Raw genomic sequence first — 19,435 nt, 5'->3', positions numbered from 1 at the left:
CATTTAAGAGTGGCAGGAGGGACGCATCACAAGATGACAGGTCTGATATCCATATACAGTGGTTTACTTTCATATTTCTCTTAATTCAAACATGTGTGTGCGCGCGCTCAAAAACTGACACATAGAGAAAGAAAGAATGAATGATGGCTGACAACCAACAATACATTTGCCAGAAGCCTCCATTGTTATTCTTTTTGATCTTCTGCCCATTAACAGCTCGCTGTGCAAGGAGAATTTGAGGTACTGGAAATGTTTTCCTTTGTTCATAGAATCATCGGATCTTAGAGTTGGAAGGGACCCAAGGGTCATCTAAGCCAACCCCCTACAATGCAGGAATAATTAGTTAATTAATTCGCATTTTTTGTACTTTTAGTACTTGAATTTCAACCCCCCCCCCCACACACACACACATACACACACAAAACTCAACAAAATATCTCTATATGTTATTAGCAATTCTAACTCCACTTACCTTATTCTTAACTCCACCGACAAAATTCTTAACTCCACTGACAAACTGGAACGTGTCCAGAGGAGGGCAACCAAAATGGTCAAAGGCCTGGAAACGATGCCTTATGAGGAATGGCTAAGGGAGCTGGGCATGTTTAGCCTGGAGAAGAGGAGGTTAAGGGGTGATATGATAGCCATGTTCAAATATATAAAAGGATGTCACATAGAGGAGGGAGAAAGGTTGTTTTCTGCTGCTCCAGAGAAGCGGACACGGAGCAATGGTTCCAAACTACAAGAAAGAAGATTCCACCTAAACATTAGGAAGAACTTCCTGACAGTAAGAGCTGTTTGACAGTGGAATTTGCTGCCAAGGAGTGTGGTGGAGTCTCCTTCTTTGGAGGTCTTTAAGCAGAGGCTTGACAACCATATGTCAGGAGTGCTCTGATGGTGTTTCCTGCTTGGCAGGGGATTGGACTCGATGGCCCTTGTGGTCTCTTCCAACTCTATGATTCTATGATTCTACCTGGAATTAAGCCCCACAGAATTTATTATAGCTTACTTCTGTGCAGAAACATAGAGAATTTGCACTGTTGGGCAGTAAAACTGGGCAACTACAAAAAAAAAACCCCACAATCTAACCCTAACTTTTTCATTACAGTTCTCTTCTGCTCTCTTCTGGGGTTTTACTCCACTTTTCAGCCCAAGAAAAAGGGAAATAAAAAGTTCCCAAAGCAGCTTACAAAGATCCGTAATAAAACAGTCCCTGATCTAGGACTTCTAATCCGGAAGGAGAAAGAATCAAGAGGGAGGAGGGAGGAGGAAAGCTGTTGTAGCATCATGGGATGCTGCTAGATGGCAGTCAAAAGAGTTTATATTATTATGTTACATTATGGTGGGTTTTTAAAGCACTTCAGGTAGAAATCTGCTGTTGGTGTAAATGAAAGAGACAGGGAGAAACTTGCTATGGAAAAGTCAGAACCTGGGACAGCTCCCAGAAGCTAAGGGCAAGATGCTGAAATGAAGGTCCATTAAGCGCATAACGGGGCAGCCCTGTGACTTGGTTCTTGACAGCCTAGCATCCCTTGGTGACCAATGAACATCCCGGATGGGAGTTGTAGTCCAGAAACACCTGGAGGACACCACACCAACTACCCTTGAGTTACACCTTCTGCCTTGTCTGCCAGAAGCTTATTGGGAGTGAGTGGCCTTGGGCTATGGGAGTAAGGCAACACTATGGATTCATTGCCCAAGGAATAATAATAATAATAATAATACCCACCCATCTGGGTGGCTTACAGCTTATCTAAAAACATAACAAAAACATCAAGCATTAAAAACCTTCCCGAGCAGGGTTGCCTTCAGATGTCTTCTAAAAATTGTGTACAGTGGTACCTCGGGTTAAGTACTTAATTCGTTCCAGAGGTCCGTTCTTAACCTGAAACTGTTCTTAACCTGAAGCACCACTTTAGCTAATGGGGCCTCCTGCTGCTGCCGCGCTGCCGGAGCATGATTTCTGTTCTCATCCTGAAGCAAAGTTCTTGGTTAGCGGAGTCTGTAACCTGAAGCGTATGTAACCTGAAGCGTATGTAACCCGAGGTACCACTGTAGTTCTTTGTCTCCTTGACATCTGAAGGGAGGGTGTTGCACAGGGAGGGCGCCACTACCGAGAAGGCCCTCTGCCTGGTTCAAATCCACAGCCGTAGGGTGACAATCCATAGCTGAATCCTTTTTCTCTGGGTATTCTGCAGAGCCTTCTTCTTCAGACTAGCTCTCTGGCCATGCTGTGGTCTGCTGAGAAACTACCATCAATTTCTTCTTTGCAACACAATTACTGCTCGAGGTTTCTGGAGGAGCCCAGAACATTTTTGGAGGGTTTTCTGCAAGGTGGGAAATCACAGAGGGACCATACCCACCCCGTTATCTGTCTAACAGTACATCTGTAGCTTGGTAAAACAGTTCAGGAGGAGAACATGAGGCAGATGAACAGGCGCATTAGCAGACACATCCATCAGTATACAGTGGTGCCCCGCAAGACAAATGCCTCGCAAAACGAAAAACGCACAAGACGAAAGGGTTTTTCGGTTTTTGCGTCGCTTCACTAGACGATTTTCCCTATGGGCTTGCTTCGCAAGACGAAACGTCTTGCGAGTTCTTGCGAGTTTGTTTCCTTTGCTCCTTTGTTTCCTTGTTTTCTTAAAGCCGCTAAGCCGTTAATAGCCGCTAAGCCGCTAATAGCCGTGCTTCGCAAGATGAAAAAACCGCAAGACGAAGAGACTCGTGGAACGGATTAATTTCGTCTTGCGAGGCACCACTGTAGAGGCAGTTATGTGAATGCTAAAAGCAACTAACTCTGTTGTATATTAACTGGCCTGAGAAAATTTTATTCAGGGGCACAAGGACATTTCTGTTGCTCTTCTCCCTTGTTCTTTTTAAAGCAAGAGGCAGAGAAGTAAGACTGCCTCCTTCTCTGGCATTTTTGTGAAACTTTTGCTTTCCTTCTCCCGAATGGGTACGCTTGTTGTTGTTGTTGTTACCAGTTCAATCTTTATCAGTTTATAAACAATACATCCAATCACCTTAAAACACCAAAACACACAAGCATTACAAGCAAACCACTACCAATACAAAAAAAGGACAATATAACCCCAAAAAAGAAAAGAAAAAAGTAACTTTCTTCTCCGCCTGATGACTTCTGACCTCCTCTGCGTGGATCCTTTATTTCCTTATTAACTGCATCTGTTTTTCAGTAAACCTCACCAATTTTAAATGTTGTTTGCATTCTTTTTAACTTGTGTTATTACAGGAGTAAATCAAAGCATATTAAAGATTTGGTATGGGTACAGTGTTCTTTTAAATGTAGTCTATAGATGTCCCATTCTTTGTTAAACTTTTGGATCAACCAGTCTCTGACCTTTTCTTTCATGTTTGCTAATTCTATATACTCAAATAATTTAACTTGCCACTCCTCTTTAGGTAAAGGGACCACTGACCATTAGGTCCAGTCGTGACCGACTCTGGGGTTTCAGCGCTCACCTCGCTTTATTGGCCGAGGGAGCCGGCGTACAGCTTCCGGGTCATGTGGCCAGCATGACTAAGCCGCTTCTGGCGAACCAGAGCAGCACACGGAAACACCGTTTACCTTCCCGCCAAAGCGGTACCTATTTATCTACTTGCACTTTGATGTGCTTTCAAACTGCTAGGTTGGCAGAAGCAGGGACCGAGCAACTGGAGCTCACCCCGTCACGGGAATTCGAACCACCAACCTTCTGATCGGCAAGTCCTGTGGTTTAACCCACAGCGCCACCCGCGTCCCAGCGCCACTCCTCTTTAGCTGGTGTTTAATCTCCTTTCCACCCTTTGGCTATCAGCATTCTCGTCACGGTTGATGCATACATAAAAATCCTCCTTCCTTCTTTTGGAGTGTCTGATGCCATAATACCTAGAGGAAGGCTTCAGGATTTTTGGTAAACGTTAATTTAAACATTTTTTAAAGTTCATTATAAATAAGTTCCCTAAAGCTTTTTATGTTTTTACAGCTCCACCACATGTAGTGCATTGTTCCCTCCACAACTTCAATCCTAAAAGAAGCTCAACAACTTTGGTCGGCCCTCATGGCCCGTCACTTCATCAAATCTGGCCCTCTTTGGAAAAAGTTTGGACACCCCTGCTCTAGTTCTTTACACTTCCAGCAAAGGTTTGAACTGGTTTCATACATTTTAGCCAGTCTGCTGGGTGTAATGTACCATCTGCGCTTGTTGTTTTTAGCGCCTTGGAGACTGTGCATCTTTTTGCTCCACTTCTCCTCTGTTTAAAGAAAATGATAAATAAACTTGATCTTTTGACATGGCAAAGTTTTCTCCCTTGCTACCCCTCTGCAGTTTGGCCCCCTTTGATTACACATGGACTGGAATGGTATGCTATTGCTTTTCGCCAAGGCTCTAGGGGACTATGCTGCCAATGTTAAAACATGGTCCAGACATGCTTTGAACAATCATCTGGATAAGCCCTGGAACTATCAAGCAAGCAAAAGTAGCTTAGAGATCTCCTCATTTAGCAAGTAAGTTACAAAGGTATTAGGAAACGCTATCGTACTCTTCCATAGAGCAGGGAAAGCAAAAGCAGTTGAGCAGATCGTCATAAGATTAGGAAGGAATCAGTCTGAAAAGGAGGAAAACCTGAGAACCAATTTGCTGAGATTTTGCTACAACTTAGTCACAGGTTTGTGTGTGTGTACACACCTATCAGAACACATCATACTCTAAAAGTAGAAAATGGGTGGCTAACTACCAGAAAATGATTGATTCCCTCCCCCAGTCCTATTGCTTAGCTGCGGTACAGTCAATAGCCTACGGAGGAACGATCAATATAGCTATTATCAACTGTTGACTACAGTTTGCAAAAGCAATAATCGCCTTTAAAATCTTTTTGCGGCAGTCTCAGTGACCATCAAGTTTGTTAAGGTGTTGAAGTTCTGAGTTGAGTTAGCTCATCTTTAAAACGCCAAAAAAAAATATTGAGGCTGTGGGACTTCTAATTTTTTATTTAATGAAGGATCTGTCCATTGCTAGAAGTCTGCTGTGAGCTAGCACTGTGTGTTGAGGCAGAATTACCCAGGATCTGCAGAAAGAAAAACAAGAGGGATCAGTAGAATTACTTTGCCCACCTATAAGTGTATTCGCTTTTAACATGCAAGGCTGATCATTATCAGGCTGTGATCACTTTAGAAAGAGAGAGAGGGAGCCATAGCTGTTTCCTTCCCAGCTGCAATTCCTATGGAAATCACTCCTCTGAAGCTGTTATATGCATTGAAAGTTTCCTTTGGTATCAAGGAATAGAAGCCATTTTCACTGGGCCCACAGCAGGGGAGGAAAGGGTTAAACTGCCCTTTTCTGTCTGCTGTGATCTCAGCGATTATCCCCCCATCAGAGGCTGCTATTTGCATTTTTAAAACAACAACAACACAGCAACAACAAAGGTGCACATTAAATGCAAAAATGGATATGACATCTCATCTAGCTTGGCCTTCATTGTGGAACCCTTGGATGAATTTCCCAAAATCTCTAGGAGTCACACACACAAAGTACAATTTGCAAACTACAGCCATATATACATAATAATCATGGCAAATGTTTTTTAAATGAACTCCGTTACATTTTCTACTCTTTTTAAAAAAAGAAGCAAGATCTGGGTCTTGAATCATTGCTGAGTCTTGCATCTCCACCACTCCAATCTAAAACGGGAACCCTGAGTGTGAAGTATTTCAAAGGAGTTTTAAACAGGTGGGGGGGGGTCTTGCCTATTGCGGTAAAATTGCAAGGTGCCTCAATAAAGCAAAATGAAAAGATTGTCTGCCTTCCCACTGCCATGGCTTGGTTCTAGCAGCACTTTTAGTCCCGGCATTGTGATGTTGATTTTTGCATGCATAATGTACGATTATTATCACAACCCCAAAAATGCAGATGACAGATAACAAAAGGCATTATTACAATAATGTGCAGTGTCTTGCTGATTTTTATATGCTCAGTAAATGCAGCAGAACATATGCTCACGGGGGTTTTAACCGCTGCTTCCGTAATAGGCAATGCTATGAATGAAATTACATTTATGACACAGCTTTAATAGACATTTTAATAATGCCCGTTCGTCTATCTCGGCTGTCAACAGAGATGTGATAATTCATTGTTTGGTATTGGGAGAAATGTGACCATTACAGAACTAGGAAGGAGATATGTCTGCGTACACCCTGCATGCTATCCAGCGCTAGGTGTTAAATGGCCTTAGAACAATCTTTCACTTCAGCGCTTTGACTTGCATATTTGTTTTCTGTTTTCCAAGGAGCATAATTCTGAACCCAGCCTATTTCCGTAACCACATTCGCCAAGCTGCCGTGTTCCGATGTTTGGAGAGATATTCCGAGGCTGCGAGGTAGGACTTGGATTAATTGGGCAGCCTTCCTATGTGGAATAAATGAATTTCCCACTGTTTCTTCATTATATCTGTGGCTCCTTGGAAGAGCTGAGGAGGGTGATTGAAGTGGCAAACAGGCTCATTATGGGATCAGCGAGTTTCTCCCATTTCCAACTTTATTTCCATTTATACTGCTGGTCTACTGAGACCAGTATAGTCTACTCTGGCTGGCAGTGGCTCGTCAAGGCTCTTGCCTGACGCAGCCATCTGTGATGCTTTTAACTGGAGATGGGGGAGAACAAATCCAGGGCTTTCTGAATGCAAGGCATCTATTCTACCAGTAGGAGCAAAAAAATCTGCCTTACACTGAGTCAGACTCGTTAGTCCATCTAACTCAGTATTGTCCACCCTGGCTGGCAGAATCCTCCAGGGCTTCAGGCAGTGGACATTCCCAGTCCTGTCTGGAGATGTCAAGAATTGAACCTGGGATTTTCTGTGTGCAAGGCAGATGATCCACCACTGAGTTGCACTCTTTTTCCATTCCCTAATTTCTCCGTGTTCCTTAATTCCCAAGACCGCTTCCCTCTCGTTCCCCAGACTATTTTGAGAACCACAATAAATTCAGGAGAGGGAGAAATTCTTGCAACTCGCGTTTGATTCCCAAGTTTCAAATTCATACCTCCTTAATGCGATTGTTTACATATTTTCCTATTATGGACGATGCTGTCATACTTATGGATTTTATAAGGGGTGGGGGGGATGAGAGTATGGCTCTGCTAATTAGAACTAATGAAAAGATTGTGAATCATCCATCTTGCCAATAATTAATCAGTCAAAACAATCCGTTGCCGAAATGTGCAGGGGAGGGGAAAACACAGAATTCTTAAGAGAATGAAGGATATTATTACAGAAAACCAAGAAGACATTACGCTGCAATGTGCCTTCCAGCCAGTGGTGTAGCAAGGTCAGGTGGTACCCAGTGTGGAAAATTTCTTGTCACACACCCACACACACACACTGAAATTGACACCCAGTGTGGACAAGACCCACTGCACCCTCCTTGCTCTGTCCCTGCTTCCAGCATCTTCCAGCTTTCCAGCTATTCCTATTTTTCTTTTCCATGTGACATTAAACATTCCATAATTACCCAAATCAGATTTGGGTGGCATGCATATTTATGGGCGGATAAGAAGAAAGTTCATAAAGGATTTGGGAACCACATCTTCAGGAGTTCTTTAATAGAAGTATGGGACAGGTGTAAAAACCTCCTAGAACCAAGAGTCCCTCACTGGTTATCTCCGTTAGAGGTTATGAGTGTTAAAAAAATTAATATGCGAGGGAAATGGGCTACATACGGAGAATTATTAACTAAAGAAGGAGGAAAATGGAAACTAAAACCATACGAAGATGTTAAAGAATATGTATATGACTGGTTGCATTATTTTCAGGTAAATGAAATGTTTAAAAAAGATATAAAAGAAAGTGGATATGCAGAAAAAGATTCAAAGTTCCAGACTGAGATTATAGCCAACGAATATAAAACTCTGTCTAAAATGTATAAGATATTGTTAGAATGGAATACGAAAGATGAGGAGGTTAAATCAGTAATGACACAGTGGGCCAAAGATTTCGGATATAATATCCAATTTGAAGAATGGGAAAAATTATGGAAGGAAAGTTTAAAGTTTACTGCATGCATGGGGTTGAAGGAGAATGTTATGAAAATGTTTTATAGATGGTACATCACCCCGGTGAAATTGGCAAAAATGTATAAAACATGTAACAAATGTTGGAAATGTAAAGAAAAAGAGGGAACATTCTACCATATGTGGTGGGAATGTAAGAAAGTTAAAAGCTTCTGGGAAGCAATTTATAATGAACTGAAAAAGATGTTGAAATGCACCTTTAATAAGAAACCAGAAGCCTTTCTTTTAGGGATTACAGGGAAAGATATAAAAAGAAAAGACTTCAAACTTTTCCAGTATGCAGTTACGGCAGCAAGAATTCTTTTGGCCCAGAAATGGAAACAAGAGGAAATACCGACGATTCAAGAATGGAGAATGAAATTGACTGACTATGCGGAACTGGATAAACTGACCGGGAAAATAAGATATGTTCGAAATCAAAAGTTCATCGAAGATTGGGGAAAATTTGTTGATTATCTGAAAAATGTGTGTGAGGTGCAAACAACGCTAGTGGGGTTTCAAGAAGCACTGTAAAAACTTTTTAAGAGGTATTGCTGAATGCAAATAAAATAAAGGAGGGAAGACAAATGGCAATGCATTTAAAGAAATGCGCACTAAAGGGTAAAAATGGATGATTGTCAGGGAAGCTGAAGGAAGTTCAAAATATGAATTTTGTTAAAATGTGGTAAGATTTGGATAAATGATTTGAATGTATGGAAAATTAATAAAAATTTATTTTTTTAAAAAAATAAACATTCCATAATTACTGCATACATTCAGCTACGGGCTATTTGAGGGACTTAAAGTTCCTTGTTCTTCTGTAAACCTTGAGGTTCATCCAAACATGCTGATACCTCCCTCATGTTTCTCAGTGGGACCCCAGTTTTGGCTACAGTCGTATTGTCGCTCACCCCACCTGACTTCAATTAATCCTTTAACAAATAGCACATCATTGAGAGGAAAGGCTGCCTTTAAGATTTTAATTTTCAGTCCCCATTACATGGATGTGCCAGAAACAAAATAATTCCACAACAAACGTGCACCCTGCGATTGAATTCCTCACCAATTAAAACTTGCCTCTGCCAAGTAACAGGAGCTGTATTTGATCCACAGACTCTCAAAGTGTCCCTATTTCCCAGGGACAGTCCTGGATTTACAGAAGCCGTTGTGGTTTCTGATTTGATCCTAGAATGTCCCGCTTTTCCTTAGCACGTCCCTATTTTCATCTGAGGAATGTTGGAGGGTATGGGGTTATGTACCCCACACCCCTGAGCCAAGGAGATAAGTAACTCTACAGCCTTTAGAAGACATCTGAAGGCAGCCCTGTATAGGGAAGTTTAAAAATGTTTAATGTTTTATTATGCTTTTATATATGTGGGAAGCTGCCCAGAGTAGCTGGGGCAACCCAGTCAGATGGGTGGGGTATAAATAATAGAACTGCTGCTGCTACTACTGCTGCTGCTGCTACTGCTACTACTACTACTACTACTACTACTATGGAATAGGACATCCCAATTTTCATCAGAGAAATGTTGGAGGGTAAGGTTAGCTTGAACACACTTACAAGACTCACAAGGAAAATCTTGGAAGTCATCAAACTTGATTTGGTACACTGGCTGTTGCTTAATGCTGGTTTAAGGCTAACAAAAATTCTTCAAAGTTCCAAAATCTGAAAATATTTTAAATTCTTAAATATGTAAAACTTGGGGTTCTATCCAAGGCTGCCATTATGGTCATGCAAGTGACCACTACTTCTGCAACTCTCCTATGCAATTCCCTGTGCACTCTCAAAATTTGCTCCAAGGGGTTGGGAGACCCTCTGGAGCAGATTCTGTAGGTGGGGGGGAGGAAAAGGAAGTCCTGCTGTGCAAGTGGAACCCTGCAACCAAATCTGTGCTCCAAAAGGATTTCCTAGCTTTATTATAGAACACAAACTGCTCTGAGTGCATTGGCCAAAAGTCGCTGCATAAATGGAGCATGTCCCTGTGACTGCAATTTGTCCAGAATTTCCCAGATATGTCTAGGCTCTTGATGTTGATTGCCCAGAAAAAGCTCAACAACTTTGAGTATCATTATTTCCTTTTTTAAAAAGCTCCAAAACGTTTGTGTCCTAAACTTTACTTCTAGAACTATGGCAACCCTACTTTCTCTGATTTTAATACTGAAGGTTAATTTGTTCTAACCCATCCTGGGAACTGGTGGTTAAAGTTGGGTAATCATCATCATCGTCACTAGCTGCTGGTGGACTCTAGATCACATCCAGCAGGGCACCTCTTAGGCTAATCTTACAATCACGACAGGCCAGCCGAAGTGTGGGAGACACAACAGAATCCCAAGACGCTGTTCTGCAGATGTCAAACAGTGAAAATGTTGTGGGGGAGTTTCTAAATTGGGTTTGCTTTGATGGTGGGAGAGAGATGGATGAAGAGCAACTCAGAGCCTTGACAGAAAGGCTAATGATTTCTCCCCCAAGTGAGATAGAGTCCCAAGCTGGCTTGTGAGGGGACTGCGACGAGGAGTTACACTAGAATTATAGCAGGAATAACATGCCCATAAAGAGGGAACGTTAAGGTTAATGTGCCGGCTGTAAATCTTTAATGAACCGACACCGGTGTCCAGAAATATCTGCCTTTGAAATTAAGAGTCAAGGTCTGTTCTTAGATATACAAGTGGAGACACTCGTAAATTCTCGGATGGGCTCTTTTGTGTGTGAATGCCTTCTCTGTGGCTGTTATCATTTCTCTCCCTCCCCCCCCCTCTCTCTCTCTCACACACACACACTCATGCACTATTCATATACACAGGCACCATTCCCATAGACTCATGCACACACATAAGCTAATAAATTGATTAGTGGTTCAATAGTGCTGCCATCTGCATTGACAGTTTGCAGAATTTTTGAGCAGTTGGAATGTTTGAACCTCTGATAATAAAAATAAAAGCAAGTATGGATATACGTAGCTTCATTTATTGACCACTTCCTATGAAAACAAAATGACTGCTTATATAAAAACAACATGGAAAAATTATGGGTGAAACAATTTATGTGTACAATTATATATATAAAAATATGGAGGAATGTGCCCCCCCAATTGCGTGCTGAGCAACTATACTTACATTTTACTGGCACTTGCCTGTGTCTTTTTGAACGTATCTTCATAACCACGACGACTAGCATTATTTGTTTATTTTTAAGCCAAAAAAATTGAGATTCTCGTGAATCTGTTTCAGCTGTCAGATTGACTGTGGTAATGTCTGTATGCTCAGATTTACTGGAAGTTGTTGTTGTTTAGTCGTGTCTGACTCTTCGTGACCCCATGGACCAGAGCACGTCAGGCACTCCTGTCTTCCACTGCCTCCCGCAGTTTGGTCAAACTCATGCTGGTAGCTTCGAGAACACTGTCCAACCATATTGTCCTCTGTCGTCCCCTTCTCCTTGTGCCCTCAATCTTTCCCAACATCAGGGTCTTTTCCAGGGAGTCTTCTCTTCTCATGAGGTGGCCAAAGTATTGGAGCCTCAGCTTCATGATCTGTCCTTCCAGTGAGCACTCAGGGCTGATTTCCTTCAGAATGGATAGGTTTGATCTTCTTGCAGTCCATGGGACTCTCAAGAGTCTCCTCCAGCACCATAATTCAAAAGCATCCATTCTTCGGCGATCAGCCTTCTTTATGGTCCAGCTCTCACTTCCATACATCACTACTGGGAAAACCATAGCTTTTACCAAACGGACCTTTGTTGGCAAAGTGATGTGTCTGCTTTTTAAGATGCTGTCTAGGTTACTGAAAGTAGAGAACACTTTTTATGCTACCCAGTCCTACCATGCTGCATGTCGAGAAGACGGCTAACATCAGAGGTAGTTGGGCACCTGCTTAGCAACCCTGCAGGGCATGTATTGCCACTCTCTGGAGCTTCCTGTCCCTCGTCCTTTATGATGACGATGTCGTCTCTTCACTGGATCCAGGAATCAGAAGTAACATTCAGATTAACCCACCACCACCCCCTGGGGAAAAAACCCCACCAAAAACCAAAATACAACAAACTTGAATTATGGGTCATCTTTCTTCTGATCAAAAAACATGCATGCTACCGAACTCAACTGTGTCATCATATTCTGTCTTTTCTTTTTATAATCAGCCAAAACACTTGAAGCTGTGGTACCTGTGTTCAAAACACAGTTGCCTATTTTCCCCCAAGGGTGCTCTGCAAGCTAATGGCAGATACAACCTGCTATTAGAACAGATACACAGTACAGATTGGCTGGTGCACTGATTCCATATCGCTTAATCCTGCTTTAGAAGTAAATTGCAGATTGAGCAGACCATAGTTTCCTATGGCACTCTGAATCATTTCCATATATCTGTCAGTGACCACTTAAAATGTGAAGTTGCCCAGTAAGTGCAGAACAATTCCCTTCAGTCACTGTACATTCTCTGGACATCTCTAACACGCTGTTAAATTTTGCTCACCATCCAAGGTTTAAATATCTTTCCTATTCGAGGCATTTGACGCTATCCAAAGCGCTTGTCAGTTCTTTCATTTGGAAAGCGTTTAGAGAACCACTGAAAGCAGCTGCTCCATTCACTGATGATGTGCTTCTTCTCGGTCTGACGACAAATCTGGAACATGGATTTAGGCTATGAACCTCAGGAGCAAGCCAAACAAAAGAGACTTGACCAGCAGATGAAAACATTTGGCATCCCTGTGCTTTCATGTGACGGTGGGCTAAAAGGAGTTGCCTCCACACATAGCACTTTAAACAATCTAATTCGCTAAGACTATATTTCTCCCTGCTGTGTAAATGAAGCAGCCTTGGATCAATTGAACCTGCCAAGATATCACAGCTCTAATATCCTGTGGAAAAGTCAGAGCAGGCACATCTCTTCCTATCCTTCTGCTTTCTCTCAAAGAAACGTTTTTTTCTCTTCTTCCTTACAAAAATAAATCACAAGCGGTGCCACCTCAGAGTCTATGGATGTCAAGCGGTCCTGACATTTTGCCAAGCGTCCATCAAATTGTACTTACAAATCTCCTCAGACTTACTCTAGCTAGAATCCTCTAAAACACAGAAAGCAAACTGATTAGAGCTAGTTAGAAAACTACGAGAACTGTTATTTGTCATTAAATTGACAATGATGCTAAAGGGGTAAAGAGCCCACAAAGAAATATCGAGGGTAAGATGGTGACAGCAGAGCTTACATTGCTGGCATTGCGTGCTCCTATTACCTTTGATCCATCATTCAGCAGGTTTTGCAGATTTTTAAAGCATTTAAAAGCAACAGCTGAAAACCTGAAACTATAGTGTGGGTAGGGATCACCATCGGCAACAATGCCTTAAAAATCAAACATTTTTTGAGGACGGCGGGAGGGATATTCATGGTCTTCTATCACATATATATGTCAAACTTTACTGAGTTTTGCTGGAGGACCATGACAGAGAATAGATCCACCAGCGAGTTTTCACCTCCAACAAGGAGAAAAAGAAAGGGAGGACAGAAACATCATGGACTGTTACCAAGAGGTATCGGAATATTGTAAGTGGACTTCTGTTCTGAGGGTGCCCAGGACAGGTAAGGCTTGGAGCATCTCCTGTCTGTTAGGCCCAGAGGCTCCAGGCAAAACCCAAGGGCCTGGAACACTTAGGTATCCAGCCCTCAAAGCCACCTTTTGAAATGTTTTCCACTAGACATGGAGTTTCAGGTATTTCCTACCAGAGCTGAAGAGGCAAGGAGACCTCCGCTGGAGAGAAAAGGTCAAATAATATTTATACATACATACATACATACATACATACATACATACATATCCCACCCATCTGGCTGGGCTTCCCCAGCCACTCTGGGCGGCTTCCAACAGAATATTAAAATACAATAGTCTATTAAACATTAAAAGCTTCCCTGAACAGGGCTACCTTCAGATGTCTTCTAAAAGTCTGGCAGTTGTTTTTCTCTTTGACATCTGGTGGGAGGGCATTCCACAGGGAGGGCGCCACTACCGAGAAGGCCCTCTGCCTGGTTCCCTGTAACTTGGCTTCTTGCAGTGAGGGAACTGCCAGAAGGCCCCCGGAGCTGGACCTCAGTGTCCAGGTAGAACAATGGGGGCGGAGACTCTCCTTCAGATATACTGGACCGAGGCCATTTAGGGCTTTAAAGGTCAGCACCAACACTTTGAAATGTGCTCGGAAATGTACTGGGAGCCAGTGTAGGTCTTTCAAGACCAGTGTTATGTGGTCTCAGTGGCCGCTCCCAGTCACCAGTCTAGTTGCCGCATTCTGGATTAGTTGTAGTTTCCGGGTCACCTTCAAAGGTAGCCCCACGTAGAGTGCATTGCAGTAGTCCAAGCGGGAGACAACTAATCCAAGCGAGAGATAAACATCAACCTGATCAGCACTGAAGAGAATGGAGGCAAAGGATGCCTTTTCTGTGAACACAGAACTGAGGGACAGTGGTGGGGAGTGACTGTGACTGTGACCTCCACCGTCCCCAAGGAAACACTCCAAAAGGACCCCTCTGCAGATTAGATCAGAGAAAGCTACCACTGACATTCATCAGGTTCTGCTGAAGCCTGTAGGAAAGTCCAGGCTGCCTGTTATTTAATTTGACACCAGCATATGATGTCAGCCTACATGCCAAAAATACCAGTTGCTATTTCTTATGCTAGACTTGTTAGGCTTCCAACAGTCCAAGTTTCTTGTTAGTGGGTTGTGTGTGTGGTTGGTTGGTTTTTTTAGCTCAGAAATAACACTTGACTCAAACTGCGCTGGGCCAAGTTTTGGAGACTCCTTTGATTACTAATTAATTTTTTCCCCTCTCTTCACTAAAAACAACAGCAACCAAGCAATATATTACCACCACTGGCACGATTTATTTCCTTAAAGAAGATGGCAAATGCATTCATAAGATAAGAAAATGCTACAGACCTGAAATTGCAGCCCTGCCACGGTATCAGGGGACGCACACACATCCTAAGATCAGAATAAATTTATCCATTATAATCAATTAAATCACAGTTTTGCCATCTTAGCACAAATTGCCTACCGGCCTTGATTAGGTACATGGCGCAGTCCTGTTTCTCAGTGATGCTGAAAAACAGTATCTGAAACTGGCTGTTCCATTCCGGACTGTGGGGAGGAAAGGCTGACCTGACGGATTGTGTGTTTGCATGCAAATATCTTCGTGGTTCTGCCTGAATTGAGGCTCACAGGTATGACATTAAGAGTGTGGTGTCTATTTTCTATGGAACATGCACGTTTTTGAAATGCAAATACCACCTGCTTGGGAGGAGGCTGGTAATGATCAAGATTTTAGCAGGCAGAGAAGGGGAGTTTAACTGATGGGGGATTCCAGTGAGTGGGACTTTTGTAAACAAAAATTGCCCTTTTCCTTTATGGGGTATCCAAGAGCCCATATAGAGTCCTTACATAGGTTCCCTATTGGTAGGAGAGAATAACAGAGGCTAACCAGAGAATATTGAGAAGCAAAGCAGCTGTTAAGCTTGATCTTTATTGATCTGTTGCAACAGGGTGCTCCCCTCACCTGCAGGAGAGGAGGAGGGACCCAGAAAAATGGCATGCAAGGCCTTATAAAGACTTTTGAAATTCCCATCCTGTAGATCAAGACCACCCCCAGAAACATCATACATACATCACAGAAGGGGTGTAACCTAAGACCACCCCTCAGATACATCACACCTACATCACAGAAAAGGCGGTCTAAAACAGAAATTTGAATATTGTTTTTCTCCTGTTGTTGTTTATCTCCTGTCCGGCAGGTTACTTGATTGGATTGCCTGGGGAGCCTGGCCATTCTTTTGTAGTGATAAATACTTAGTTCCTGGGCCAGGTCACAGGCTCACACCCTATTCAAACACAGACATACCCTTAAGACAGGATTTGTGAAGGAAAAGACAATGGGGAGGCTTTTCCACTTTGACCATGCAGAGAAAACATTTGGTCAGTTTAGGAATAAAAATGGCTTCAGGTTGGTCTTCCTGTGCTGATCTATGTATGTGCGGTTATGAACATTACCATTGTTATGTACTGAGTTGAATAGGATCCAAACTGCAGCAGTCTGATTGGTCCTAGAACAATAGGATCCAAAAGGCAGCAGTCTGATTGGTCCTAGAACAATGCAGCAGTATGATTGGTTGGCAGGAACCACCCAATCATGCTCCAGATAGAAGTGAATCCACAACTTGATTGGCTTACAGTAGAATTCCGGAATTAGCCAATCATGTGCAGCCCATTGTGTAAATAATGTATATAAAGCAGATACTTTGAGGGGACATTCATTCATTCCTCCTCACCACTATGAGCTGAATAAAGAGCATGAAATCACTTTGCGACTCTGAGTATATTTCACTGGCGACGAGGATGGGATCCCGCTGAGCTGACTGCCACACACAGCACCGCAGCACCGCCACCTGCCGCATCGCTGCCTCGCACCGTGTATCCAGGCTTCAGCTCTGGGACACAAGGAACTCAGAATGGCAACTGACAGCAGCTTCTCGCCGTTCAACCCAGCATCTGGAGACTGGGAAGCGTACACCTCCCGTTTCACCTTCCTCCTAGAAGCCAAAGGGGTCACCGATGAAGAAGACGCCAAGAAGAGGGCAATATTCTTCAGCATCTGCGGAGAGGAGACGTTTGAAATCACCCGGGCTCTCCTTGCACCTGAAGACGTCGCTACTGTTCCATACAAAACAATAATGGAACAGCTGAAGGGGCACTTTTCGCCGCAGCCCTCAGTGGTGGCTCGTCGAAATGCCTTCTACGCAAAGCGGCAAGCCCCTGGGGAAACCATAACTGGGTTTGTGACCTCTCTCCGCCAAGCAGCCCGGTTCTGCAACTTCTCAGAGCTGGAGAACATGCTTCGTGACCGCCTCATCGGTGGCCTGAAGGATGAGAAGCTGCAACGACGCCTCTACGCCAAGAAGGACCTAACGTTCCAGGTCACTCTGGAGGAGGCCCTGGCAACGGAAGCTGCCAAGAGGTCGACGCAAGAGGCACGGCCGAGCCTGCCATCCCAACCGAGGGTCCACCACAAACACCTCACCGACGACTCAGGATCTGACAAGGAGGAGGTGCACCGAGTACAGCAGTGCACTCAAGGAGCCCACATACCACAGCTGCCTCGACGAGAAGGAGGGAACTGCGCAAGCTGCGGGGAAAGTCACGAGAGGAGGACCTGCCGTTTCCGCAACGCAGAGTGCAGGCAGTGCAGAAAATTGGGACACATCGCCCAGGTGTGTCGAGCTCGGCCCACCCGACGCCAGGCATCAGATGACCAATCCAAGAGCCCCAGGTCCTGGGGCCCAACACACCAAGGCAACTCGACGGAGCTCACAGACTTCCAGGTATACCAGTTGCCCCACCCCAACGTAGAGAAAATTTATGTAGAGGTACAGATAGAGGGGGGCCCCATGCCGCATGGAGCTTGACACGGGTTCAACTCTATCCATAATCTCGGCAAGGACCTTAAGGAAACTGTGTCCTACTGGGGGTCCCAAACTCAGGCCGGCCGCATTCACCCTCCGGGACTTCCAGAAACATAAGGTCCCCACAATGGGGGTGGGGACCTTCAGGGTGCAATACCGAGGGCGGACGCGGCAACTGGACTTGCTTGTGGTCAAGGGCCCCTACATTAGCTTACTGGGATTGGCATGGTTTGGACCACTGGGGCTAGCCGTCACCGGGGTGAACCACACCAGCTTACAAGTGGACGTGGACGCCATATGCAAGGAATTTCCGGGGGTTTTCGATGGGAAATTGGGACAGTATACGGGGCCCCCCCATTGCTCTACAGCTTGACCCCGCAGTACGACCGGTCAGGCTCAAGGCCCACCGGGTCCCGTTCGCCCTGAAACCCCGTATAGACGAGGAATTGGACCGACTCGTGGAGCAAGGAGTGCTGGAGCCGGTGCCTAATGCCCCCTGGGAAACCCCAATCGTCACACCCGTCAAGCCTAATGGTTCGGTCCGCATCTGCGCAGACTACAAATGTACCATAAACAAGGCCCTCACGGCCCATGCATACCCAGTGCCAGTGGTCAGCCATGTCCTTGCCACCCTGGCTGGGTCGAAAATTTTTGGCAAGCTGGACTTGGCCCAAGCATATCAACAGCTGCCAGTAGATGAGGCCACAGCAGAGGCACAGACGATTGCGACGCACAGAGGAGCGTTCAGGGTAAAGCGGCTGCAATTCGGTGTCAGCGTGGCACCAGGCATATTCCAGAATCTAATGGACTCTCTCCTTAAAGGGATTCCTGGCGTCACCCCCTTCTTCGATGATGTGTTGATTGCCGGGCCCACACCAGAGGAGTTTGAGGACCGCCTCCGCACCGTTCTGCACCATTTCCAGACGGCGGGTCTCAAGGTGAAGCGGGAAAAATGTCTACTAGGAGTGCCTCAGGTGAACTTTCTGGGATTTATGGTGGACGCAGAAGGGGTCCACCCGACTGGGGACAAGGTACGGGCCATTTGTGATGCCCCAGCGCCCAAGAACAAGACTGAACTTGAGGCCTTCTTGGGACTATTGAACTTTTACCATTCCTTCCTTCCCCACAAGGCGGCGGTAGCGGAGCCCCTACACAGACTCCTGGACAAGCGGGCCCCTTGGGTGTGGGGCCAGCACCAGGAGGCCGCATTCCAGGCAGTCAAGGACTTGCTTGTCTCAAACTCGGTCTTGGCACACTTTGACGAGAGGCTGCCGGTGGTGCTAGCATGCGACGCCTCACCCTATGGCATTGGCGCTGTCCTGGGACACCAACTCCCGGATGGAAGAGAGGTACCGGTGGCATACTTTTCCCAGACACTCAACGCAACCGAGCGGAACTACTCGCAAATCGACAAGGAGGGTCTGGCAATCGTGAAGGGAGTAAAAAAATTCCATGATTTCTTGTACGGGCGGCCCTTCACCGTGGTGACTGACCACAAGCCGTTGCTTGGCTTGTTTGCCCCCGAAAAGCAGACCTCCCAAGTGCTGTCTCCTCGCGTCCTCAGGTGGTCAATTTTCCTTGCCAGCTACCAGTATGCACTGATTCACCGCCCTGGGAAGGCCATGCGGACGCCCTCAGCAGGCTACCACTACCGGAAACAGGCCCCGACCCAGCACCTGCACAAGAGGTTATGAGCCTGGAGCTGCTTCCCGACCGCCCCATTCAGGCACAAGAAGTTGCACACCATTCCAAGAAAGATAGGGTCATCTCCCGGGTCCTGGACTGGGTGTGGAGGGGATGGCCCAGCAGCAGCCCCGGGCCAGAATTCGCCGGCTACACAACCCGCAAACATGAACTGTCGGCCCACAAGGGGTGCCTGTTATGGGGAAGCAGGGTCGTTGTTCCCCAGCCCCTCCGCAAAAGGGTCCTCACAGCCCTACACGAGACACACCCAGGGGTA

The 19,435-nt window shown here is 45.0% G+C and overlaps 1 protein-coding gene across 1 annotated transcript in view; it reads left to right on the top strand.

The window, feature by feature from the left end:
• SPATA16 (spermatogenesis associated 16) overlaps positions 1–19,435 on the top strand; it is a 174,016-nt gene that overhangs the window by 66,025 nt on the left and 88,556 nt on the right. Inside the window, exon 4 of the mRNA XM_053390577.1 lies at positions 6,286–6,375. Within this exon, the coding sequence (XP_053246552.1) occupies positions 6,286–6,375 (90 nt within the window). The remainder of the gene's footprint in view (positions 1–6,285; positions 6,376–19,435) is intronic.

This window comes from Podarcis raffonei, chromosome 5, assembly GCF_027172205.1.
Source record: "Podarcis raffonei isolate rPodRaf1 chromosome 5, rPodRaf1.pri, whole genome shotgun sequence".
Classification (NCBI taxonomy): Eukaryota; Metazoa; Chordata; class Lepidosauria; order Squamata; family Lacertidae; genus Podarcis; species Podarcis raffonei.
The sequence above is the reverse complement of the archived record's forward strand: the minus strand, read 5'-3'. Positions and strand labels throughout refer to the sequence as shown.